The 26,278-nt window shown below is 38.5% G+C and overlaps 1 protein-coding gene across 1 annotated transcript in view; it reads right to left on the bottom strand.

Moving 5' to 3' along the window:
• Efr (ER GDP-fucose transporter) overlaps positions 1-25,849 on the bottom strand; it is a 196,781-nt gene extending 170,932 nt beyond the window's left edge. The window contains exons 1-2 of the mRNA XM_067141049.2: positions 25,558-25,849; positions 22,792-22,905 (exon numbers count right to left, since the gene is read on the bottom strand). Coding sequence (XP_066997150.1) covers positions 22,792-22,905; positions 25,558-25,640 — 197 coding nt within the window. The 5' untranslated portion in view covers positions 25,641-25,849. The remainder of the gene's footprint in view (positions 1-22,791; positions 22,906-25,557) is intronic.
• Positions 25,850-26,278: the final 429 nt, after the last annotated feature.

Here is a 26,278-nt window from a genome sequence, read left to right as displayed (position 1 = left end):
ATCTTACGATGGCCCATACGGCGTTTAACTCTATGCGACGGTTGCAGGAAATGTTTGATGATGATGAGATTATCATTAAAGGCCAATGTACCCCTCGTATGCCTGATTTAAGCACCTGCGACTTTTATCTGTAGGGAAATCTCAAAGGAAAAGTTAGGAATAATTAACTGCAAAATAATTAAGAATTGAAATTAGGAACACTGTGCGTTCCATCAGTGTCCATTAACTCCATTTATGTTTCAAAATCTCATCACAAGACGTGAAGCTTGCACCACAAGCTCAACTTCAAATAAGACAGAATGTGAATTATATCATAGCTGTACATCGTATAGCACACAGATTAAACTTAAGTGTTCAAAGTTCTCTGACGAACAGAAAGTACATTGACAATCTTGATCAGTTTTAATAAAACTGCATAAATTTTATCACCATTCTTCTAAAAGACTGCAAGAGCTGAAACAAGTAGCAGAGAGTCTTCATTGCAGTGTACACAAGTTTCAGTACCTTAACACTGTCAGATGGGTGGTTAACAATGTTTGTGCTGTTTCAGCTGTGAAAGACTGGAAATGTGCTACTGTGCATCTAGGAAGCACTGCTGCAGACAAAAACAATGCTTCTGTGGCAAAAATCTTATTGAAACAGCTTACCAATTTGAAGTTTGAGCACATCAATTATTTTCTGTTGGACTACCTGAACATTCTTAAAATATTAGCTCTCCTGTTTCAAAGGGAGTAACTTTTCCTGAACACAGTGGAATGCCATGGGAAAAGTTCAGTAAGATCATTAAAATCATTAAGGAATGTTCCAGGAGAAATTGAAGTAAGAATCATTTCAAATACATCTTTAGATGGCAAATTTCTGGAAGTTCAGCTGCATGGGCTCAATAACACTACAAGAGCTCCTGTTGAAACTGAAATGGATCACCACATCCATCATGAAGTGAAGTATTTAGAAATGTGGTATTTGAATAGGAAGGCATTAAAAGGCTCACCACAGTATTTGACACTTTTTCTTGGCCAAATGGAAGTGCTCTACAAGATTTTGGAGTCAGTGAAGTAGCAACTCTAGTTTAACACTTCAAGAAATACGTAAATCTGTGCCCCAGAGATGATGAATACATATAGAATATTCTGAACACATGGTATGAATTAAAAGTATTTGGAAAGGGGGAAGAAACTCTGTGAGATTCTTGGCTTAGCACTAGCAAATGAAGAATGATTCCACATATAAGGAAAATTACTGTCCATAAAATCTCACCTGCCAGTGCCAACTGTGTGTTGTGAAAGACGCTTCAGTGAAATGAACCTAGTGAAAAATAATTTCAGGTTATCATTGAAATATGAAAATAATTTAATGATGATCAAAATGAATGGCCCATCGATGAAAGAATTTGACCCTACAAATGCTGTGAAGAGACGGTGTTTAGATTTAAAAAATCCTAGGCATGTGCATGGACACCAAAGGCACAATAAGGATTGTTTGTTTCGTGTTTCAAATCTATTCAGATAGATAAGGTTTAAGCTTTAAGTTATAAACACATTGGAGAAGCTGCCCATAGAAACTATGAACGCTTATTCCATTATTACTGATGGAGCTCAGGGAATCTACGAGCGCATGATTTCACTGTAGATAAAAATAGTAGCCACTGCTTCAGCAAGCTGTGACTTCACCAAAATACTGTTGGATGCTTCCATATAAGCATAAAATGTACTAGTTATGAGCAAAACTGGAGAGCTCTTAATCCAAGGCATTGATAACACAGCCACGTTCCTATATAGTCTGAGGATGCGTCATCATTCACTCTCAGCTGTGAAATGAGGGGGAAAGTATGCGCATGCCGACAGGAAGAGAGAGAGGCAGGCTCGATTGCATCATTCGTGTGAATATTTAGCATGTCAAATTCAAGTGTACAAAATTTGGATGATGAATCCCACTCCACAAAAAATTTGGTTTCTTTCTGTATACAGACTACAACCTGCAGCAACTCGATGTGGGCCAGTCGTCAAGCCACAAATGGCGGAATAGCAAATTACTTGTTCTAAACAAGGATACGAGTGCCAACTGACCAATCAGATTAGAATCTGAATTAGCATGTATTGTTAGATGTGCCTTCAATATTTGTCAAATTTCAAAATATCAACCTAACAGGCATCCATAGCTGTGTCACCACTTCTTTTTTCATTTGTGGAAATTACATTCATAAATTTACAGAGGGTGGCCAAATTATTAGACTCAACATCAATTTTGCAACTCGTCAGTCCTTCATCATCATCATCATCATCATCATCCTAAACCATCTCCAGTTTCCCGGGTGTGGTATATGAGCCTCCTCCATCTCATCCTGTCCTTGTACCATTCTTCCTCCACCAACTTGTCCCAATCATGACCTCTCAGCAGTACATCGCTCTTAACTAAATCTATCCATTTCCTTCGTGGCCTTCCCATGGGTCGTCTTCCTTCTACCTTTCTGTCAAATTCCTTCCTTGCAGTTCTGTTTACTGGCATCCTCTTCATGTGACCAAACCACTTCAGTCTTGATATCTGAATCTTATTGAGGAGAGAATCATCTATTCCTACTTCTTCTCTAATTTTCTCATTCCTAATCTTGTCTTTCCTGGTTTTCTGGATCATAGTGCGTAGAAATATCATTTCAGCTGCCTGAAGTTTGGAATTATCTCTATTGGTCAGTGTTGTGGTTTCGAGACTGTATGTAAGAACTGGTGTATAATAGGACTTGTACAATGTCATTTTTGTTTTCATGGGTATTTGCTCACCCCACAGCAGGTGTCTTACCTGCTGGTAAAATTGTGTTGCCTTATTGATTCGATTGTTCACCTCATGTTTTGCTAGGTTGTCATTTGATATAACGCTACCCAAGTATTTGAAAACTGGAACGCTGTCCAGTTGAGCTTCATTTAACATGACTATTGGTTCTGCTCCTTCCCCATACAATTTCATCACCACCGTCTTGGTCTTGCTGATGTTTAAACCATATTTCTTAAACTCCCCATTCCAGCTTTGTATTCTCTCTCCCAATTCCTCTTCTGAGTCACTCCAGATCGCAACATCATCTGCAGTCGCTCCATTAAGGCTTCCTTGTTAGTGATGTAACTCTTCTTCAGTTTCATCTAAATTATACATACATAAATACATACTTACATACATACATACATCATCATTATAGACCGTTATGCCTTTCAGCGTTCAGTCTGCAAGCCTCTGTGAATTTACTAAACGTTGCCACAATCCTCGATTTACAACTAGTGTTGTGGCCTCATTTAGTTCTATACCTCTTATCTTTAAATCGTTAGAAACCAAGTCTAACCATCATCGTCTTGGTCTACCTCTACTTCTCTTACCCTCCATAACAATAAGAGTCCATTATTCTCCTAGGTAACCTATCCTCCTCCATTCGCTTCACATGACCCCACCACCGAAGCCGATTTATGCATACAGCTTCATCCATCAAGTTCATTCCTAAATTAGCCTTTATCTCCTCATTCCGAGTACCCTCCTGCCATTGTTCCCACCTGTTTGTACCAGCAATCATTCTTGCTACTTTCATGTCTGTTACTTCTAACTTATGAATAAGATAGCCTGAGTCCACCCAGCTTTCGCTCCCGTAAAGCAAAGTTGGTCTGAAAACAGACCGATGTAAAGATAGTTTCGTCTGGGAGCTGACTTCCTTCTTACAGAATACTGTTGATCACAACTGCGAGCTCACTGCATTAGCTTTACGACACCTTGATTCAATCTCACTTACTATATTACCATCCTGGGAGAACACACAACCTAAATACTTGACATTATCGACCTGTTCTAGCTTTGTATCACCAATCTGACATTCAATTCTGTTGAATTTCTTACCTACTGACATCAATTTAGACTTCGAGAGGCAAATTTTCATACCATACTCATTGCACTTCTTTTCAAGTTCCAAGATATTAGACTGCAGGCTTTCGGCACAATCTGCCATTAAGACCAAGTCGTCAGCATAGGCCAGACTCTTTACTACATTTCCACCTAACTGAATCCCTCCCTGCCATTTTATATCTTTCAGCAGATGATCCATGTACACTACGAACAGCAAAGGTGAGAGATTACAGCCTTGTCTAACCCCTGTAAGTACCCTGAACCAAGAACTCATTCTACCATCAATTCTCACTGCAGCCCAATTGTCAACATAAATGCCTTTGATTGATTTTAATAATCTACCTTTAACTCCATAGTCCCCCAGTATAGTGAACATCTTTTCCCTCGGTACCCTGTCATATGCTTTCTCTAGATCTACGAAACATAAATACAACTGCCTATTCCTCTCGTAGCATTTTTCAATTACCTGGCGCATACTGAAAATCTGATCCTGACAGCCTCTCTGTGGTCTGAAACCACACTGGTTTTCATCCAACTTCCTCTCAACGACTGATCGCACCCTCCCTTCCAAGATGCCAGCGAATACTTTGCCTGGTATACTAATCAATGAGATACCTCGATAGTTGTTGCAATCCTTCCTGTTCCCTTGCTTATAGATAGGTGCAATTACTGCTTTTGTCCAATCTGAAGGTACCTTACCAACACTCCATGCTAATTTTACTACTCTATGAAGCCATTTCATCCCTGCCTTCCCACTATACTTCACCATTTCAGGTCTAATTTCATCTATTCCTGCTGCTTTATGACAATGGAGTTTATTTACCATCCTTTCCACTTCCTCAAGCGTAATTTCACCAACATCATTTTCCTCCTCCCCATGAGCTTGGCTGTTCGCAACACCACCAGGATGATTTCCTTTTACACTGAGAAGATGTTCAAAATATTCCCTCCACCTCTCCAGTGATTCCCTGGGATCAATCGGACGGTGTTATGCATGACTTGACCAAGCGCCAAATTGTCGTTTCGAGATATTGATGTGAACGCGTTTGTTAGCATATAAATTTGAGTCTTGAATGAATTAGCAGATTTCTTTCACCATAAGAAGGATTAAGGTCAGCTCTATTTACAGACCAATCACCAACTGCATAGCAAGTCATTAAGCGTCTGATTTTCCATAAAATGTCGCTTAGTCAATTTTAAATTTCTGAAGTAATTCATTCTTTCTGTTTCGCATCGACTGACCAGGTGACAAAATTGTCACTTGGTGATGTGATGCATATTAATGTTATGCTTTTACTTATGTTTTACATTGGGGACTGTTACTACGAAATGGTAATAATCTAGGTAAACAGACGTATAAACAGTTTTATGAGTAATGCTGAACAAAACTTCTGTTTATTATTCTACAATACCATTAGCATACATACAATGAAACATATTATCCACACTATTACATACTGATATTTTAGAGGTGGGTTTCACTTATGCCGGTGTATCTACTTGATATCACTAACAACAGAAATTGAAATAAACTTCAGAATATTCAATCTGACACAGGAATGGGAAGTATCATCAGCTTCATCTAAGTTTCCTCTTCAACAATGAAATCAAGTTCCTGGCAATCGAATCCATCAGTACCTTCTTCAATACCCGGATGACTGCAGAGTTTACGATAAAAATCAGTGGCATCTTTTGGAATAAGTGACATCAAAGAGTGTATGTCGCTGAGCTTCGCTTCTGAAATGGGTTTTCCATTCGGCCACAGAGGTGTTAACACATTGCTAAAATAGTGGGTCACACCATTTTGTGAAGGACGACCAACAGCTTTCTTCTTCTGAATGTTTATTTCAACTGGCTGTCCTTTATATTCCTGCTTGAAGAAGATGCTAAATGGTTTGTCTTTATGTAACTACCTCTTTTACTTTCAGCCAGTTTATCTTCTCTCTCAAATTATTTGTCTTCCGATTCACGATCTGTTTCTCAAGTAAATCTGTACTTTTAAAATCCTCAGACTCCATTCTATGAACAACTAAGGGATTCCTCCTCCTACAAAATTTCATCACACTGATGTAGTCCTCTGCTGTATACAACCTTTGCTGAAGTTTCAGTGCAAATTCTATGTCCGCGAAATCACTGTCATTGGGGAGAAAGCTGTGTCCTGGAACAAGGAAACGTTGAATGATTTTTTTCACTGTGGGATGCTGTTCTAAGATAGCTTTTAACATCAAAACCATTTTTATGTTTCGGTTCTGTCCTCCACAGGAATCTGACCACAAAATTACTTCTTCAACAGCTGGTAGCTCTTCCATTAAATATTTCATCAGGCATGAGGATACCTCCTTGTGACCCTCGGCCTGCCTCACCCTCTAACCAGACATAGCAGTGTCCTCTTTTATCCTTACCGCTGCGTATTCCTAAGTTATAAAGCCATAACTGCCTTTTATAAAAGACTGTATTTGTAGGAATTCTAGGCAATGGCACGGTTTTCTCTAGGTCAAAACAAAGAACTTCCAGGGCGCCATCTTGTTTTGCCTTCGACATGTCCGATGATCTCATATCAATTTTGGCTTGTTCAAGATGATTTTCTTTTTTTGATTTAAAATTCTCGGCTTTGCATCCAGTTGTGTTTTGGATGTGAACTTCCAAGGTGTCATAAACATTGCATGTGTCCTTTTTCAGTGGTTTCCTTTTGATGTTGAACTTCGCGAGGAATATCTTCTTATAACTTGCTTTTGATACAGGATTTGAAACCTCGTCCTTGTACATATCATACCTGACATTGACCGTTATTTCAGGGGCAAGAAATTCTGCTTGTGTATCGCTTCTCCTATAGTGAGATTTGTAACGTGGAAACTTCTTTATGTGGTCTACGACTTCTCTCAGTTTATTTTCAGGGAGTTTATTTCTTCCACTAGCCAATCCACGACGATCCACAACTCCCCTTGGTGATTGTATCTTCTTAATTACCAGATGAACCTTTCCACTGGAGATCCTAAATGTTTGCAAGAAGAAACGTTTGCATACTTTGACACCGCAGATGGTGTAAGTTCTTGTGGCTGTTCTTTTGTTGGAGTCCTTCACTCTCTTCCGTTTGACATCTTTTGTTGTTACCATGGCACAAACAAGAGCTGTTTGTGCATCGTGTGATGTAGTACTATAGAAGTTTTTAAACTCTTCTTTCACTGCATCAATTCCTATCTTGTTCAGACATTTACATGAACAAATGTATTCTCTAAATTCTTTGGGTTCTTTAAGATATCCCCGCTGTGTGATATAGGTTTCATCATTTTGAACACATTTCATCTTCCTAATTCTTCGATTCTGAAATGAATATTTTCTTTTCCGACCTTTTCTTGGTCTCCCTTCTCCCAGAGAATCATTATTTTGAGCTTCCAATATCTGAGATGCTTCATTCATCGGCTGAGGAGTTGAACAATGGGTCTGGCTAGCTGCATAATTAGAGATGCTGGAGTCTAAAACAACACGTTCATTAGTAGCATTACTACCACCGAAACTAACATCTGTATGGGAATGAGAGAAGTGATGTTTGTCCAGTAATACAGGAACAGACTGCTGCTGATCTTCAGACTGTGTATTTTCCTGTAAAACAGAAACACTATATTGTGGAGTAAGAATGTATTTCTTCCTAGAAAAAACCTTACCCGACTCTGATCTACAGTATCTGCCTGGTAATGCTATAGGATATGACGGTGTTTCTTTTCCATTAACTAAATCGTACCTAGCTTCAACAATGTTGTTGCGTCCATTCTTCCCTCAACAAAGTTTGAATCACTAGAGCATCTTAATTTTAAATCTGAATAATCATTCTGAAGATTGCTAGTCGTGGCTGTATTACACCTCAGAACAGTACTTTGGGTAGCATGACAGCATTTCACTGGACTCAGCTCTGTCAGACTCCTGGAAAAAATGACATCTTTTGGGGATTCGTAAACGGGTGTCGCAACAGCTGGTGTCTGTGGATGTAAATCCGGCTCATCTTCCTGCGTAATGAGAAGAGAATATAGAATGGTGAAACTATTTGAAAAACAATCCATAAGTAACGTGCAATTGTCATGTATGCTAGTGGTACTGTGATATAGACTGAACAACTAACCTGTAATAATGTTTGCAAGTAGATTTCCTTCCTTGCTAACTCGACGATTCGATGGGTTCTTGAAGAAGACCTAAAGTGATCCATGCCAAAAGGAATAAAAAGGCGGGAAAGAGCAATACGCATAACATGACCAAGCGACCGCCAAATGTCGTTTAGTCAGGTGATGCAAAGTTCAACTGCATGAGAGTTTCTTTGGTCAGTTGATGCAGAAATATCTTCAGGCGATATTTAGATTGGCGCATGGTCCTAATCGATTTATTTTCGATATAAAGGATGTTCGAGAGTACGAATATTTTTTTCCATGTAGTTTGAAGCCTCGGCTACCAGGTGGTGTAGATATCTCCTGAATTACTCAAAACACTGTTCATTTCCTTTTTCCCTCCCTTTCTAAGATTCTTTATTACTGTCCAGAAAGGTTTCCCTGCTGCTTGACCTAGCCTTTCCAGGTTATTACCAAAATCTTCCCACGACTTCTTTTGGGATTCAACAACTATTTGTTTTGCTCCGTTTCTTTCATCTACGTACAAATCCCTGTCGGCCTCTGCCCTTGTTTGGAGCCATTTCTGATAAGCTTTCTTTTTACGTTTACAAGCTGCTCTCACTTCATCATTCCACCAAAATGTTTGCCTTTTCCCATCTTTAAACACATTTGTTCCTAGGCATTCCCTTGCTGTTTCTACTACAGCATTCCTGTATGCCACCCATTCACTTTCTATATCCTGAACCTGCTTACTGTCCACTGTTCAAAACTTCTCATTAATCATATCCATGTACTTCTGTCTAATTTCCTCGTCCTGGAGATTTTCAACCCTTATTCATTTGCAGACAGATTTCACTTTCTCTACCCTCGGTCTAGAGATACTTAGTTCACTACAGATCAGATAGTGGTCTGTATCATCGAAAAATACGCGGAAAACTCGTACATTCCTAACAGATTTCCTGAATTCAAAGTCGGTTAAGATATAGTCTATTATGGATCTGGTACCTCTAGCCTCCCATGTGTAGCGGTGAATAGCCTTATGCTTGAAAAATGTATTCGTAACTGCTAAATCCATACTAGCACAGAAGTCCAGCAAACGCTTCCCATTCCCATTAGCTTTCATATCTTCCCCATATTTACTGATCACCCTTTCGTATACTTCAGTTCTATTCCCAACTCTCGCATTGAAATCGCCCATTAGCACTATTCTATCCTTGCTGTTAACCCTGACCACGATGTCACTCAATGCTTCATAAAACTTGTCAACTTCATCCTCATCTGCACCCTCACATGGTGAATACACGGAGACAATTCTAGTCCTAATTCCTTCAACTGACAAATCTACCCACATCATTTGCTTATTTACGTGCCTAATAGAAACTATGTTGTGTGCAATGGTATTCCTGATAAAGAGCCCTACCCCAGACTCTGCCCTTCCCTTTCTAACACCCGTCAAGTACACTTTATAATCTCCTATCTCTTCCTCGTTATCTCCCCTTATCCGAATATCACTTACTCCTAGCACATCCAGATGCATCCTCTTTGCTGACTCAGCCCAGTGATTTTCAATAGGGTTAAGATCTGGTGAGTTCCCTGGCCATGGGAGAACACCGACCTTCTCAGCCAAATAATTCAACACTGACTTTGCCGTGTGACAGGGAGCTCCATCCTGCATCATGACAAATTCCCCATTTGGAAACAAGCCATTTGCTTTTGGCAGAAGTACTTCTTTCAGTACCCTAAAGTACCCTCTACAATATAAATATCTCCAAGGCCTCACACTGACATCATTCCCCAAACCATCATACTGGTTGTGTGTATAACACTTTTGTGTTTCATTCAGAGGTTAGTGGGGTGGGGTGGTAATCACCCCCGAAATGCATATATCCCCCCCCCCCCCACCATGGACAAACCTAATTACTTTATAATTAAATCAATATATCAAAAAATAAATGTTTTATAGCTGAAAATATAACTATATATATATATCTACTACAGGTTCAAATAGTTCCCAGAATGGTACCGCAATATGTACGTATTTATACTTATCAAAGAATATTATTGTTGTCAATCATGACGTTGCCGTTAAGTTCCTGCGATCATAGCGATTGTTGTTGTAGTGGCATTATAGCCGTGTGTTCTTCTTTGTGCATGTTTGTTTGTTGCATTTAATAGTGAGGGCTGCAGAACACCACTCAGATATCAAGTTTTGTGTTTTGTTACACGAATCTCCTGTAGAGATATTAAGATTGCCTGAAAAGTTTATGGCAAAGAAGCAATGAAAAAGACTCAGGTTTACTTGTGGCACAAACGTTTTTCTGATGGGCACGCTTGCGTAAAAGGTGACCACACAGCGGCTGTCCTTCAAATGCAACAAATGAAGAAAACGTTTAGCGTGTGTATAATGCTGTGAGGAAAGATGGATGGAAAAGTGTAGGACAGATTGCAACAGAGGTCGGAATTTCAGTAGGAAGTGTCCACAAAATTATTCACAGGGCCGATGACCTTCGATGTTAGGCCCCTTTAAACAACAAGCATCATCATCATCATCAAATTATTCACAAACATTTAAACAGGCATAACATTTCAAAGGAAGTTGGTTCCCAAAATGTTGTCGCCTGAACAGAAAGAAACAAGAATGACTCTTGCTGGGGATCTGATCACTATGTCTAATGATGATGATGATGATGATGATGATGATTTCTTGAACAAAATTATCGCTGGTGATGAAATTTGTTTTCATTTGTACGACCCGGTGCCTAAACGACAGTCACGTGAGTGGAAATCGAAATCATCTCCCCAGAAACAAAGCTTTCCTAGGGATACTTGCAAAGGCAAAGTTATGTTTTCTTTGACTGTCAGGTTCTCAAACATTATGAGTTTATTCCAAAAAGTCTTACTGTAACGAAAGAACTTTACGAAGATATCCTTCATCGCCTCTGGGATGCAGTGAGGAGACGTCCTGAAAAATGGGAGCAAAACAACAGGTTCCTTTTGCACAACAATGCACCTGCACACAGAGCAGTTATCATAAAAGATTCTCTTACCAGTCAAAGCATACAGTGCACTCCCGATAATTTGCGTGCGGATAATTCGCTTTGCGGTTAATTCGCGGGTCTTGGAGAGTTATTATTTAAATTCTTACACCCACTAACCATCTCCCTATTTTAAAAGAATTTTAATGTGATGCGTGGAGACGAAATCATTGATATTTGAGGAGACTGGACTCCGTTTCTCTACGATGTAGCAGTAGGCCTATATGCACACTGCTGCCAGTATGCTGCAAACCTGGAAACATTCGAACATGTTGCTGCGCGTGGCACAGCACAGATTACCGTAATCTTGGAAGCAGAGACAATGATGATTGATTGATGCTTGTTGTTTAAAGAGGCCTAACATCTAGGTCATCGGCCCCTAATGGTACGAAATGAGACGAAATGAAATGACAAATTAAAAACCCAAAATCCTCCACTGACCACAATTCAAAATGTGAGAACGAAGAATCAATGGATGGATACGAATTTAAAACATTAGTGGAATCGACCCACAGTGCCTCACATGCACAGAAGCTGGCGTAAAACAATAGTATTATTGACCAAGGGACTGCTTCTATAGCACGATACTGAACTGATGATGCTTGTAGTCGAAAGGAGTCCAAAATCCAAGTCATCGGCCCCTCATAATGATACTTATCGCTAGAAAAGTAGAACCATGGTATTTGTCATGTTGCAGTACTAATTAAGAATAGCGTATTAACGGTATTACACACATTATGGTACTACTCACAGGTAATGAAATTTGCACATGTATTACAGACCTAGGGTGTTTCGCACATTGCGGCGCCATTAACAGGCAACGCAAACCTATGGTGTTCATCACCTAAGTGTACTAACCACAGGGACTCTTACTTTCCCGTGTTGTTCGTCATATAGTGGGTACTAATCATAGGTAAGCCAGAACCATGGGTTCCGTCATCCCATGTTGTCGCTCATATAGTGCTACTAATCACAGGTACTGGAAAACCTGTTGCGCTCTCATTTGCTACTAATCAAGAACCTATTTGGTACCTAACATAGTGGTACACAGGTACTGGAAAACCTGTTGCGCTCTCATTTGCTACTAATCAAGAACCTATTTGGTACCTAACATAGTGGTACTATGTGCAAGGAAAAGTGACCCATGGTGTTCCCCGCGTGGTGGTACTAATCACAAGGAGTTTCATGGTTCTAATATAATCATCCCTTGGTCGCCTCTGACGACAGGCAGGGGATACCGTGGGTGTATTCTTCGTTTGCGTCTCCCACCCACAGGGGGGTTGTGTGTTTGGTCCGCGAGAGGTATTTTTTTTCCTTCAAGTCTGCCGGCAAGCTGGTTAGGACCCCCCTATCCGCCACCTGGGACGCACCACATGGGAGTAACACCTCTCCCTCTGCTATGCCAGCGTAGTAGGTTCATGGCAGAGACAATGAAAGAGGAATACACTCGGAATACACCCTCCCTTTCCCCACAGCCCAAGGTCGCTGAACTGTAAGCCAAGTGAAGGGTAGGTGCGCCGGCAGCGGATGTATTGTAGGCTACTGTACTTCAGAAGTGTGAACAGAGTGCAGAAGTCTTTTCAAAGTTTCGAATAAGTCAGTAGTAAGAATTTTGAATATGAGTGGTTGAAAAATGAAATATAAAAGGTTAACCATCAGTGAAAAACTGAAAATTATAGAAAGACTGGAGAAAGGAGAGGCGCCCTCAAAATTAGAAAAAAATGAACAATCGTCTAAGAAACAAAAAGTGATGGCCAATTTCTTTCGTTCGATACGAATGTTGGTATAATCCACATGGCATTTTGTAATTTATCTCTAGTGTGCCTTACAATACAATGTGAAGTGTTATAATTATTTTCTGCTGGTTCATCAAATACATTTCATTATTTTAACCTATGGTTTTGTTTTTACCAGGCTTTAAAAAATGACTGCGGATAATTCGCAGAAGTGCGTGCATTAATTACCGCGATAAATGCTTCAGAGCACCCACCACACTCCCTGATCTCTCATCACCTGATTGCGTTCAGTTTCCACACCTGAAAAAACATCTGAAGAGACAGAGATTCATGGATGCTGATGAGGTCACTGTCAATGCGACAAGAGCACTAGTTTCACAAAATGGCTTCCAGCGCAGCTTCTAGGAACTTTACATACCTTGGCAAAAGTGTGTTGTTGCAGAAGGGAACTATTTTAATGGGGATACTGTGCAGCAGTGTTTGTATATTGTTCTGTGTTATCAATAAATTCTGGAAACTTTTTGAACCGAGTATCTATATACATACAAGAATGAGAAAGTCAGCACAAAAGATTTACAATGTCGGCGACTCCATCTAACTGCTTTCCGGTTAGAATGTTTCAGCTCCCTGAGTGTTTGATAATTGACATTTGAGTTTATGTTTAATAAACGGTATTTTAAAGAACCTGATAGTCTAATTCAATAATAATAATAATAATAATAATAATAATAATAATAATAATAATAATAATAATAATAATAATAATAATAATAATAATAATAATCCTGTCCATGTACCACTCTTCTCTCAAGACGACATCCCAGCTGATTCCTCTTGTTCCACCTCTTCCTAGGTCTTCCTACCGGTCGTTTTCCGGCCACGACTGTGTGTAGCCATTGTTTTGCTGTCCTTCCATTGTCCATTCGTTTGACATGGCCAAACCATTTCAAACGGGCCCTTGTCACTTTTTCATTCAGGGATGGGTACACACCAGCTTGCTCCCTTATTCTTTCATTCCTTACCCTGTCCCTTTTTGTCTTCTGTACCATAGTTCGTAGGAACTTCATTTCTGCGGCTTGTAGTTTGCTGTCCACTTGTTGGGTTGTTGTGCAGGTTTCTAGGCCATATGTTATTATGGGGGTGAAGTATGATTGGAATAGAATCTGCTTTGATCTTAAGGGAACTTGTTCGTTCCAGAGGAGGTTCCGAACTTGATGGTAAAACTGAGCTGATTTTTGAATGCGGTTGTTAATCTCATGCTGTATTCTGTTATCACTTGAAATGATGCACCCAAGATATTTATATTGGTCTACTGTTTCCAGTTGTGTATCTTCCAGCATTATTTTTCCTTTCTTCTTCTGCCTGTTGACAGACATAGTAACAGTTTTCGATTTATTTATTGTTAATCCATGTGCTTTCAATTGTTCATTCCAGGTGTTCAGCCTCTCTTGGACTTCCTTCTCTGTATTTCCCCAAATTACTACATCATCTGCAAATGCAAATGCATTGATGTCCATATTGTTCTTCTGCTTAATTTCTTTCATGACTTCATCCATGACAGTGATAAAAAGTAATGGTGAAAGGGTACTGCCTTGTTGCACTCCTTTAGTGGTTTGGAACCAATCAGAATTACCGTTTCCTATATGTACGCAACTGCAGCAGTCTTCGTAAAGCATTTTAACTTTCTGGATAAGCCCTTTGGGTACATTCTTCTTTCTTAAACATTCCCATATAGTCTTCCTTGGAACACTATCAAATGCTTTTTCGAGATCCAAAAACACTAGTGTTAAGTCTTTGCCCTTCTCCCAATGCTTTTCTAACAGTATTCTAAGTGCAAATATGAGATCGGTAGTTGATCGGTGTTCTCTGAATCCATATTGTTCTTCCTGTAGTTGTGGTTCTATTATTTTCCTTAGCCTTTTTTCAAGTATTTTCTCAAATATTTTCAAATCATGAGACAAAGTGATCCCTCTATAATTGCTACATTTCTTCCGGCTTCCTTTTTTGAAGAGAGGTATTATTATTCCCTTTTTCCAATCATCTGGGACTTTCCTATCCTTCCATATTGCATTAATTACTCTATGAAGCCACTGTATTCCTATTGCACCAGTTGCTTTGATCATATCTGCACTGACTTCATCAAATCCTGTAGATCTTTCTTTGGGCATACTATTAAGGGCTGTCTCTACTTCCTTCCATGTTGGCGGACTCTCTTGGTCAGGCTCATCATTGCAGCTTAAACTGACCTGCGTGGTTACATCATTGGAGTCTTTCCCAGTACTGTTGTATAAATTATCAAAATAGGATTTCATGATCTTCCTTATTTCTGCCTCCTCCCTAACTATGTTACCATCTGGTTCCTCTATTGCTGTTTTGTATTCATTGTCTCTTCTTATATTTCGTATTGTTCGGTAAAGTAGTTTAGAATTAGCTTTACTGTCTTGCTCTAGTTTATCTGTGAAATCAGTCCAAGCTTTCTGTTTTTCTTCGGCCACAATTTTCTTTACTTGTAACTTCTGATCTCTGTATTTCTGCTGCAGTTTGTTTACTCTAGATTCGTTCCTTTGACTTCCTTTTTGCATTTCTTTGTCTCTGGCTTTCCTGGTTTCATTTTTCACTTTCACAGCAATCTTCACCCGATCGTTCCACCAAGGAGTTTCTTTTCCCTTCATTTTGCTGTTAGTTTTACCACAAACTTCTAATGCAGCTCCGACAATGCTTTCTTTGAATCTAGTCCACTCGATGTTGCCTTCTTGTAATGCATCTGCTGGTAATTTATTGGTCACTTTTTTTGTGTATTCAACTTATTTCTCTGTCTTCTTTAGCTCCCATGTCTTAATTTTTGGTTTCCTGTATTTCTGAGGTCTATAAATTTCAATGTGCTTTATTGTTGCGAGGAGAAGTCTGTGGTCATTGCCCAGGCTTTCACTTGGTATAACTCTGACATCACATATGGTCTTTCCTGCTTCATTGTCAGATATAAAATAATCTATCAGAGTTTTAGTATCTCCATTCCAACTGTATCTTGTTAGTTTATGACTTAGCTGCTTCTGAAACCAACTGTTGTTTATTCTCAAGCCATTCCTTACACATAGATCTAGAAGACTTTCTCCTTCTGGGTTCCTGTCTCCATAACCATGTGGACCTAGTACATTTTCATATCCACGCCTGTCTGATCCAACTTGAGCATTTAGATCTCCCATTATTATGATATTTTCCTCTCTTTCTATAGCTTCTTCTAAATCAGTTCGGAATTGTTCTTTTTCCTCTTCGTTACAGCCAGTCTGTGGGGCATACACCTGGACTACTGTCAGCACACTCTTGTTAAGAGAGATGTTCAACTTAATAATTCTTTCATTAACATATATTACCTCACTGATGACATTGATGTCCTCTCTTAATATAAAACCTACACCATTTTTGGCTTCTGTTTTATTTCCATTCCAATGTAGTTTATATCCTTTTCTTAGCTTTTTTGTTCCTCTTCCCTTCCACTTTGCCTCACTCAGGCCAAGAATACAGAGGTTCCTCCTTTCCATCATATCTATCAGCTCCTCGCTTCTGCCAGTCAGGGTCAGGATATTTAATGTTCCAATTCTGTGTTTAGGACTCTTTCTTTTGGGCTTCTTCTCAGAACATCGTACTTGATCATCAACCTTACGGTCATCATACGTTGCAGACGTTTGAGAAGACGTGTCTATCCGGTATTTTCTTTGCGTTCCGAGGCTTATTTTGTAGTTGAAAGCAATCGATACAACCCTTCAGTTGACTTGCTAAGCCTAACACTGCTGGGGATTTTCTGTCAGGGGTATTCTCCCTTAGCCTTTGGCAGTCCCCTACCTCACTGCAAGGCAGCAGCTGATGAATTTATGTGTCATTTCCTACACAAGGGTCTTATCAAACCTTCTAGGGGAAAACTCCTCCACCCGTAGCTGTTGGTCTTCCCCTAGTTTGTCGGGTTTGGTGTCGGCCGCCCAACCCTCGGCCAGACAGTCGCAGGTAGTACCGTCTACTGTCAGATACGGTATAAGGATCACTCCTGACCTGACTGTATAATAATAATAATAATAATAATAATAATAATAATAATAATAATAATGTTGTTACTTGCTTTATGTCCCACTAACTACTTCTACGGTTTTTGGAGATGCTGAGGTGCTGGAATTTAGTCCTGCAGGAGTTCTTTTATGTGCCAGTAAATCTACCGACACGAGGCTGACGTACTTGAGCACCTTCAAATACCACCGGACTGAGCCAGGATCAAACCTGCCAAGTTGGGGTCAGAAGGCCAGCGCCTCAACCGTCTGAGCCACACAGCCCGGCTATATTCAAGAATGCAAGCACCACCAAGTTACCGTATGTTCCCAGCATCTTCCACACATCCTACTGTCCGTCTATTCAGATTACCTTTATTTATCCTTGTTTTGTGTATTTTTTTTCCCCCTTTGCTTGTTTATTATTCTTTTATGTTTTTATGTTTATAATGTTACCACGCAGTACATTTTGACCACACCTTTATAACTGGTGTCAAAAAATATTATTTTGTATTAATATGGCATACAGATGGTGAAAAAATGACAAAGTAATGCAGAAGAAACCTTTTGCATTTTCTATAATATACAGTATACTTATGTTTAATCACTGGAAAACACAAGGATTTTCAATGTATGGAAAGTTGAAGCAGCCCCACAAGACCCATCCTTATGCAAATGTTCACAAATCATCATGATTGACCCTTAAAACTTAATTACATTTATGGCCGGTTTCTGGTACACCTCAGTTACCTGTGAGTTACCTAAAAGCGCTTGTAACTTTAACTGTGCTGTTATCTTTAATGAGTTTCCGGAAACTTAAATCCTGATTTATAAGCTCTGGTAATAAACAGTACAGTTATCGCCACGTTTAGTATCTCTCGTCCTCCAATAGATGTCTCTACGCAAATGTTTTAGGGTTATTTTGGTAATATCTAGTTACTTTTACTAGCAGAAGTTTTCTACAGTGAAAAATGGTTGGCAAATATGCACACAGTCATCTCAATCAATCTGATTCAGCATGTAATAATCTCTCATAAAAGGAAAATATGTACGATCTAACGATGCAAAAATTAGGTATTATTATTTCCCCTTCTTTCTTATTCACAGTAGACATCGTCTTAAATTTCACCTTGCTCGTTGTCGTCAGTAAAATTATAAAAATACACCGCAATTACCAAACTGACCACTTTTCACTGATCCAGTAAACAAGCGTAAACGAAAATAATCACATAAAGGAAAACGTGCCGCACACTTTGTAACCTATCATTCCGACACTGAAGTTCTGCACTGATGGTGCGATATCCATCTGTTCTCGCTGCAACTGTTCCAGATTTTTTTTACACTGACCACGCAACATACATTGACAAACATACTCTCGTAACTGTTGACGTGATGTCCACTTGAGAATTTCAATCGAACGTTGCGAGCTAACCCAGGGTCTGAAGTGTGTTGAAAGAGATAAGATGGTAACATAAACTACAGCTCCATGAAAGATTTTTAATTAAAGAAGTCCAGATATTTTATCTTTATTGGGAGTCTTATGAGACCTCACATCACCGGTTAAAGAATATAATAGCATTAAAAAAGCAATGAAAAATCGATATTTATTTTTCAGCAGGTTTATATTAAATGCATAACTTACCGGTACCTAAGATATTTATTATTTAGTACAAATGTAAATATTAATGGCAAATACTGCATAATTTCAGATTGTGTTCACTAACTGTTGGTGGGACTCATGATTCAAAGCCTGACAAAAGAGATCTTAACACTATAGCTACACTGAAAGATCAATTAGAGCCTGATGAAAATCCGTTTGACTCGAGTTAATTTTTATTTGACGATTCATTTCCCGTATTGGAAGACATATCTACAGTAGAAGCGTCATACTCCGAGGTGATTATAACCTAAACAGCTGGGACAGATGACACCATGCAAGTGGAGCCAGTGATAACATGGAAGTAAACGTACTAATCGAAATATTGTCGAGTCCAGCACACCCAAGCACGTTAAAACAACAATGAATGACTGTAAAAATATTATAACCAGTTCATTATCACTTTCTAACGTTTACGAAAATAATATAAGACCTTGTACGAAACGGTATGGAGTGGCACCTCATAGCGGTATTTGTTGGAATCAGTTCTAACATAGAGGTAACTACAGCACTAGCTGCAGTTACCAGTCGTTGCGGAGATAACTGTGAAGAAGCCGATAACTGTTGTTTCGGAAACTCATTTTAAACGTATCACCATGTTAAGTCACTGATAACTACGCATCTACAGATAACTGTCATTCCAGAAACCGGCCATTACTGTGTTATAATGACTGAGCCAGCACACATCTGTTGTCTCCAGATCTTGTACCATTTTCTGAATGTCATGGAGAGCTGTTTCTTGTTTTAGAGACCAATGGAAGATCTTATAGATGTATGACTAAGCCTACATAAAAAATTATTTTCAGATAAGGACACCAATTCATTGCACTTGTGACTGCAAGTGACAATACATGAGCTCTACAATATAAAAAAAGGAATAGTCCTTCCTGTTTTTATCTGAAATCCTTTTGTGGACCCCAGAGATACTGCCAGAAAAAAATAGAACCACCATCAAATCCACAAGCAACCAGATTATTCAGCAGCAACTTGATGTGGACCAGTCGTTAAGCCACGAACGGCGGAAAAGCAAATTACTTGTTATAAACAAGGATACCAGTGTCAATTTTTTTTTTTTTTTTTTTTTTTTTTTTTTTTTTTTTTTTTTTTTTTTTTTTTTTTTGGAAATAACATTCATAAATTTATATTGTATTTAAATATTGCTCTAAACTATTACGATATTCAAAACTCATTTTTGTGCAGAGGAAAGTGTGACCTTACTAAATATTCTAAGAGTTGTTACAATCATTGCTTTCCCCAGCATTCAAAAATGTTCAAAAACCATTAACAATCCTACAATTTCTGGACGGCAGCATATTCAAATATGGCCGTCTCCTATGTGTTAATCCTTTAGCAAGTCAGACTCATGTATATAAAGGAATTGTACAATTTGGTGTTGACGACAAAATTCACTTTGCTACTTACATTTTACAAGTTTCTTAGAACAGTATCAAAACATAATTATGTAACAACTGGCTAGTTTCATAAATTTGTATACACAATAGCATGTTCTATTCGGATCAGTTTCCTCAGAATATAGTTCCTGGAATCTCCTCTATCATGTCTTCTTATAGGCATTCCATACTCCTATGAAGAGCCTTGATGCCAGTCTAATGGATTTCTGCACATTAAGACTGTTGAAAACATGTCTCCGACATCACCATCCGTGCATCCTGGATGGTCTACGTAATGCTCGCAGGGAGGAATGGGACAGAATTTGCTTCAATGGAAACTTTGATGTCGGCAATAGTCTACAGTGCTTGGGTCCAATAGAATAAGAGTGGCCTGTATCTGGTAGAATGGGACTAGCTCACTGCAATAAGGGAATCTTCAATTCTGATATAGGTTTTCAAATTACATGGTAATGTCTTTAGAATCTAGATCTGCAGTAAACTCTCATTCAAAAAAACTCTTTGGAAGTATGGAATTCCTAAATCAACTTCAAAAAATAAATGCAATCAAGTTAATTCAAGAAATGAAGTTACCAACCAGTGCTTAACATGAATGAAGAGTAGCATTTAGTTGAAGGGATTCCTTCACCATTCAAATGGGGATTTCCTCTAATCAATTACAATGCAAGGCTTTTGATAAAAGGCTGCTCAGATATGAAAGCGAAAAAAGAATGGTACTTAAGATAGGAAAGTGAAGAATGACAAGTGCTTTGCAAAAAATCCTTCACAATGTGAATGGGCTAGGTCCTTTGTTAAAGTAATACAGAGGTGAAATTACTTTTATCATGTATTTTTTAATTATTTAATAGTAATCAGACACAGGTATGAAGTACTCCACGTACTGTATAACAATATAAACATTTTTATCTTTACAAGTTGCTTTACGTTGCACCGACACAGGTAGGTCTTACGGCGATGATAGAATAAGAAATGGCTAGAATATAAAAGATAACAAGGAGGGAACTTAACAAGTTCTTTCAAAATTAAATAACAAGAAATAAACAAGAAAAAATAACAATATAATCATGTCTGTGACACTAGTAAAATTCTGGTCAGGTTGTATGATTAATTGAGAATATAAAAAAGGCATGTGCACATGCAAGCAGCTTTGTTGTTCAAGGTTATTTTGATAATCTTAAGGAATCTTTGGATAATGTACCTCCAAAAAACATCGTCAATTACGACAAGATCTGCCTCAGTGATGATCCTGGCCATGTTCAGGTTCTTGTGAAAAGAAGGTGTAAACCGGCCAAAAGAATCACAAACTCTACAAAGTCGAGTACATCAATAATAATAGCAACAGCAACAATCAGAATTTTACTTCCACCTTATGTAATGTAGACAGAGAATTTGAGACATGGACTGTAGGTGGACCACATGGGACAAGGTAGAAAAGAAATTGAAGTGAATGGTTCAATCTATATGAGGATTGGTTTTCTACAATCGCTCTTCCATACAATAGAAAACATCCTTCTAGCCATGTCTCGATGTGATTCAGAAATGTGAAAAATATAATGTAAAAGTCATTTTACTTCCACTCAATAGCATACACTTGCTATGGTCACTGGACAGGACTTTTTTTTTTAAGCTAGGTAGTGAAATCTGCTTGGCGAAGTGACTTGCAAGAGTGGAAAAATAACACCAAATCAATAATATTCCTTCACTTGTGAGACAGACGTTGGATAAATTATCATGCAAAATGGCTGAAGACATCATTAATGGATTTAAGGCAACCGAAATATCACCCTTAGCTTTGACATAGTAATGAAGAAACTTACGTACGATGATGGTAACACTACGACAGTACTGACACAAAGTTCTGAAGAAATGCTGAAGTATGCATGCATATCTCCTGCTGGTCATCACATTGGAGAAAGAGAAAACTGTGTGTTCCCTCATGAAGATCTGTGACAGTATGGAAATTTAGGCATCCATAGAGTGACAAGAATGAGAACTGTTCAAGTGATCTTCCCTCAACTGACCCCAAGAGAGAGCTTATGTCAATGGAAGAGGAAATAGGAGCTGCCTCATATGACTAACAACAGGAGCCTAGAGCCTTCATTGTTGTCAAATATCACTTCAGCAAACGACTTGAAGAGAAAAGAGAAATTTTACCTAGGACAGATAATAGAGGTAGAGGATGAAATAGTTTATATTCGGTTCTTACGTTCAAATGGAACGCATGGTTTCATTTGCCTTTCTAAATATAAGGGACAAATATAGCACAGATCAAGATCAGCTGGTAAGAGTATTACTGCCGTCTAAAGGACGTGGCATTTCCACATTTGTTTTGGAAGTTTTATGAACAACCTGATTAATATGTACTGTATTTTGTTGTGAAATGTTACCAATTTGAATTAACTCCACTGTATTAAATATACCATAGAGAATTTAAAAAAAATAATTTCTTGTCGAAAATCAATACCAGGCATGAAATCGGACATGTACTGAAATAACATTACTGTTTTTTTGTAAATATATATTATTTTACAATTTGCTTTTACGCTGCACCAACACAGATAGGCCTTATGGTGATGATGTGACAGCAGAGAGCTAGGAGTGGGAACAAAGCGACAGTGGCTTTAACTAAGTTGCAGCCCCGGTATTTGCTCGTGTGAAAATGGGGAAAAACAGAAAACCCTCTTCAGGGCTGTCAACAGTGGATTTGAACCCAATATCCCCCAAATGCAAGCTGACAGTTACATGACCCAAACCACGTAGCCACTCACTCGATTCTGATATTTTTAAGACCACTGGAATATTTTCTTTTTGTGAAGGTATTTGGCATCCAAAAATATATTTCTAGATAATTCAGTCTTTCAGACCCATTTACTGTTAGCTATTTCAATTATTATTGGTAATATACTAAAACTATCCAAAACTCCCCCCACTTGATAATCAATTGAACACTTACTTTATTCCAATTCTAGGCTTCTTCGTTCCACAGTGAGACGTAAATATGAACCCTTGCAGAGCAATGAGCAGGAACTGTGAAAATGTGATTATATTACCACTGCTTGGGTCTTCCCTGCAAGAAAAAATAAAATATAAATACGTAAATCTATCCAAAATTTTATTAAGTCGTTGATCATGTTTGAGACAACAGACAGTAAACAAAGGAAAGAATATACACAATCAGAGCTTTCCTCAAATCATGTTTCCAAATATCAATGATTTAAATAACAGATACAAGGAATGATTGTAGTAAGCTAATGACTGTTCACACTTGTATTGCAAAACAAAGCAAATACAGTAGTTTGAGCCAAACGTGTAGATTTCATGACCTTCAAACACAATACTCAGATCTGAATATTGGACAAATCAAACATCTTATGCCACACACATGCAAGATGAAGGAAGTATGGAAAAATAGGATACCACTATGTCATGTTTCAGGAAATTAACCTTCATGATTAAACAAGTATACATCTCTAAATACACACAGTTCGAGAAATGACTACATATTTATCGTACAAGTTTCTTCTGTTGAGAAAAGACCTTCTGGATAATTATCTGTTACACCAATTCTTCAAAGGTGGCTGAGGGGTCGATGCCATTCAGTCAATAAAATGTACTTATAACATAATTATCTTTGTATAGGAAATAAGAGCCCCCAAGTTAGAAGCCGCGAAGTGGCGCTAGGCCTCTAGTTTCGTTTGGAAAAATGACTGGTATGGACTGGTTCTTACCGTGCGGACGGTTAGGACTTGGACAAGACCACTGGTCTCGAGTGGTTTTGCCGTGCGGACGGTTAGGATAGGATCTACATAAGACCTGTGATATACATAGGAACAAGTAGAGCGGGTCTGGGGGCGTAAGACCCGAGGTTAGAAGCCGCAAAGCGGCCCTAGGTGTCTATTTCCTTGTGCATTTATTGTGCTGGGGTTGGTAACAGATTATGATTAACATTATTGACGGGAATGAGATCACGTGCCACTTTACGTTGGCCAATAGGAATGCAAGTAGCTACTTCAGAATGAAAATGGTGTGTAATACTCTTCATTAGGTTATATAAGTAAATGAAGTTCTTGGGGGCGAGATGGTGTGTTCCTGGACATCGCAATGAACACATCCCTCCTCTGAGACACATTCCAATTAAGATTTCATTACTTTCCACTTATTTATAACTTTTTTTTTTTTTTTTTTTTTGCTATTTGCTTTACGTCGCACCGACACAGATATGTCTTACGGCGACGATGGGATAGGAAAGGGCTAGGAATTGGAAGGAAGCGGCCGTGGCCTTAATTAAGGTACAGCCCCGGCATTTGCCTGGTGTGAAAATGGGAAACCACGGAAAACCATCTTCAGGGCTGCCGACAGCGGGGCTCGAACCCACTATCTCCCGATTACTGGATACTGTATTTATAACATTAGAAATATCTTGTCTCTAGGGATGAACTTTTAACTTATTAATTTACAGAATGCTAGTTTTAAGAAAACCACCGCGTTTTTTTTTTGGCATGGAGTCAGAATAACACAAAGTTCGCAATGAAAATATATTACTTCGTTTAGTGTGGGTGGTTTTTTTTTTTTAGCATAAAGAAATTAAGTGGCTATCACCACAAGGTAAGACTAAACATGATACCTTGGAACTTTCAAATTTTCCCATCATTTTTATTTTAGTTAATGACTTTTTGGATTACAAATAATTTGTCATTTAGTGTGTAATAAACTAATAATTCTTAAGAATGTCATCAATAACCCTCAACATCTTTTGGGGGAAAGTACACCTTTGCATTTGCTGAAAAGACACCCTCCAGGAACACTTCAAAGAATACCTGTGTTTAATTTTAAGATCATTGGGATAGGTATGATGTCTTTCAAAGTACTGAAGAGGTGAGGAAGTACCTCATCCCGCTGAAGTTACTGCCTGTACTTTAATAAAACTGAAAATAATACCTTCATCATAATTTATTTTCTCCCTGCTTCTGGTTCCGTGTGATGTAACAAGAATGTAACAATTACAATTTGAATTCAAGCAGTAGGGCCTAGGCCTAAATTACAAGTAAAAATTACAGTTTGTAAAAAGTAACAACTACAGAAGAAATTTACTGAGAATGTAATTGTTACAAGTAATTTGATTACTTTTAACCAATACTTCCCAAGACTGAAGGTAGCATGTAGAAAGTCACATCAATAAACCACTAACATTCCACATAATGTTCACCTGACATGATCCAGTCCACATTCAGGGTATAAGAAATGTTTCATGTATAGGCTACTTAAAAGAGTATAAGTAGGCCTACAGGGGACACATTTAACCAGACAATCGAACCATTTAAAATCGCAAAAATTACGGACAGAACGCAAAAGTAACTTGTCGCTTTTAGCTACCTCCACCAAAACCAACATGCTTATATACAAGGTCAGGTCATAGTAACAAGCATAACCTCTCAAAATGATCAAACAAGTAGCCTTATGTAAAAACCACTTTACAGTAATCCTTGTCATATCAAGAAAAGAAGACTATCCATATCATAAGAAACTAAAGTATCGGTTCCATTTTACATAATTTCTGGTCGGAAAAAGGCTGCATTGCAGAAAACAGTTCCTACTAGCCCTTGATTAACACCGCCCAGAAATTCCCAGGAGAGTTCCGCGGTTACAGATCTCGAGGAGAACACTGGTTATTTAAAAGGTTAACAGAAGAAACTTCACATACTGAAGCAGTAAAACTTACTTGACTAGGAGTTCGAGGAATACAACATTGCTACAACATCCGATAAATACGAAAACAATCGCCAACGCCGGTTTTAACTCCATTTTAAAAGGTAATACTTGTACAGGTACAAAACTGAGTAGCCGAAGGTCACATCACTTGTCTCCCACAATTTGGTTAAGTCATTCTCCGAAGATAACACCTCCCGGCACTTCAAATCCTCTTCTTCTTCTTCTTCTTCTTCTTCTAGTACTTCTTCCTGGTTAATTGTTGGACTTCAACTGCATCTTGTTGATGTTGTTGTTGTAAAGTTGTTGGAGAAGTTATGGGCTCTATTATTTCACCCACTCACAACACGTATTATCGTTATAATCTTCCTGGTTAATTGTTGGACTTCTACTCCATCTTGTTGTTGTTGTTGTTGTTGTTGGAGAAGTTATGGGCTCTATTATTTCACACAGTCACAACACGTATTATCGTTATATTACACTGATACTGCAAAATCACACGCAGTTATTCACACTATGAAGGTCCCAAGAACAGAGTTGAACACCATGCCCATGTCTATGCACACATCTTAGACAACGAAAGACAAAACAAATGAAGAGCGCAGAATTAAAAACAGTGGAAACAGGAGTCTGAAAAAAGACAGTAGTTTACAAAGGAATATGAGAATCATCCAGAAATTGATTGATAGCATGTATTATGGCAGGCGACATATCGGTAAGTAAACAGGAGACGT

This window comes from Anabrus simplex, chromosome 2 (assembly GCF_040414725.1).
Source record: "Anabrus simplex isolate iqAnaSimp1 chromosome 2, ASM4041472v1, whole genome shotgun sequence".
Classification (NCBI taxonomy): Eukaryota; Metazoa; Arthropoda; class Insecta; order Orthoptera; family Tettigoniidae; genus Anabrus; species Anabrus simplex.
The sequence above is the reverse complement of the archived record's forward strand: the minus strand, read 5'-3'. Positions and strand labels throughout refer to the sequence as shown.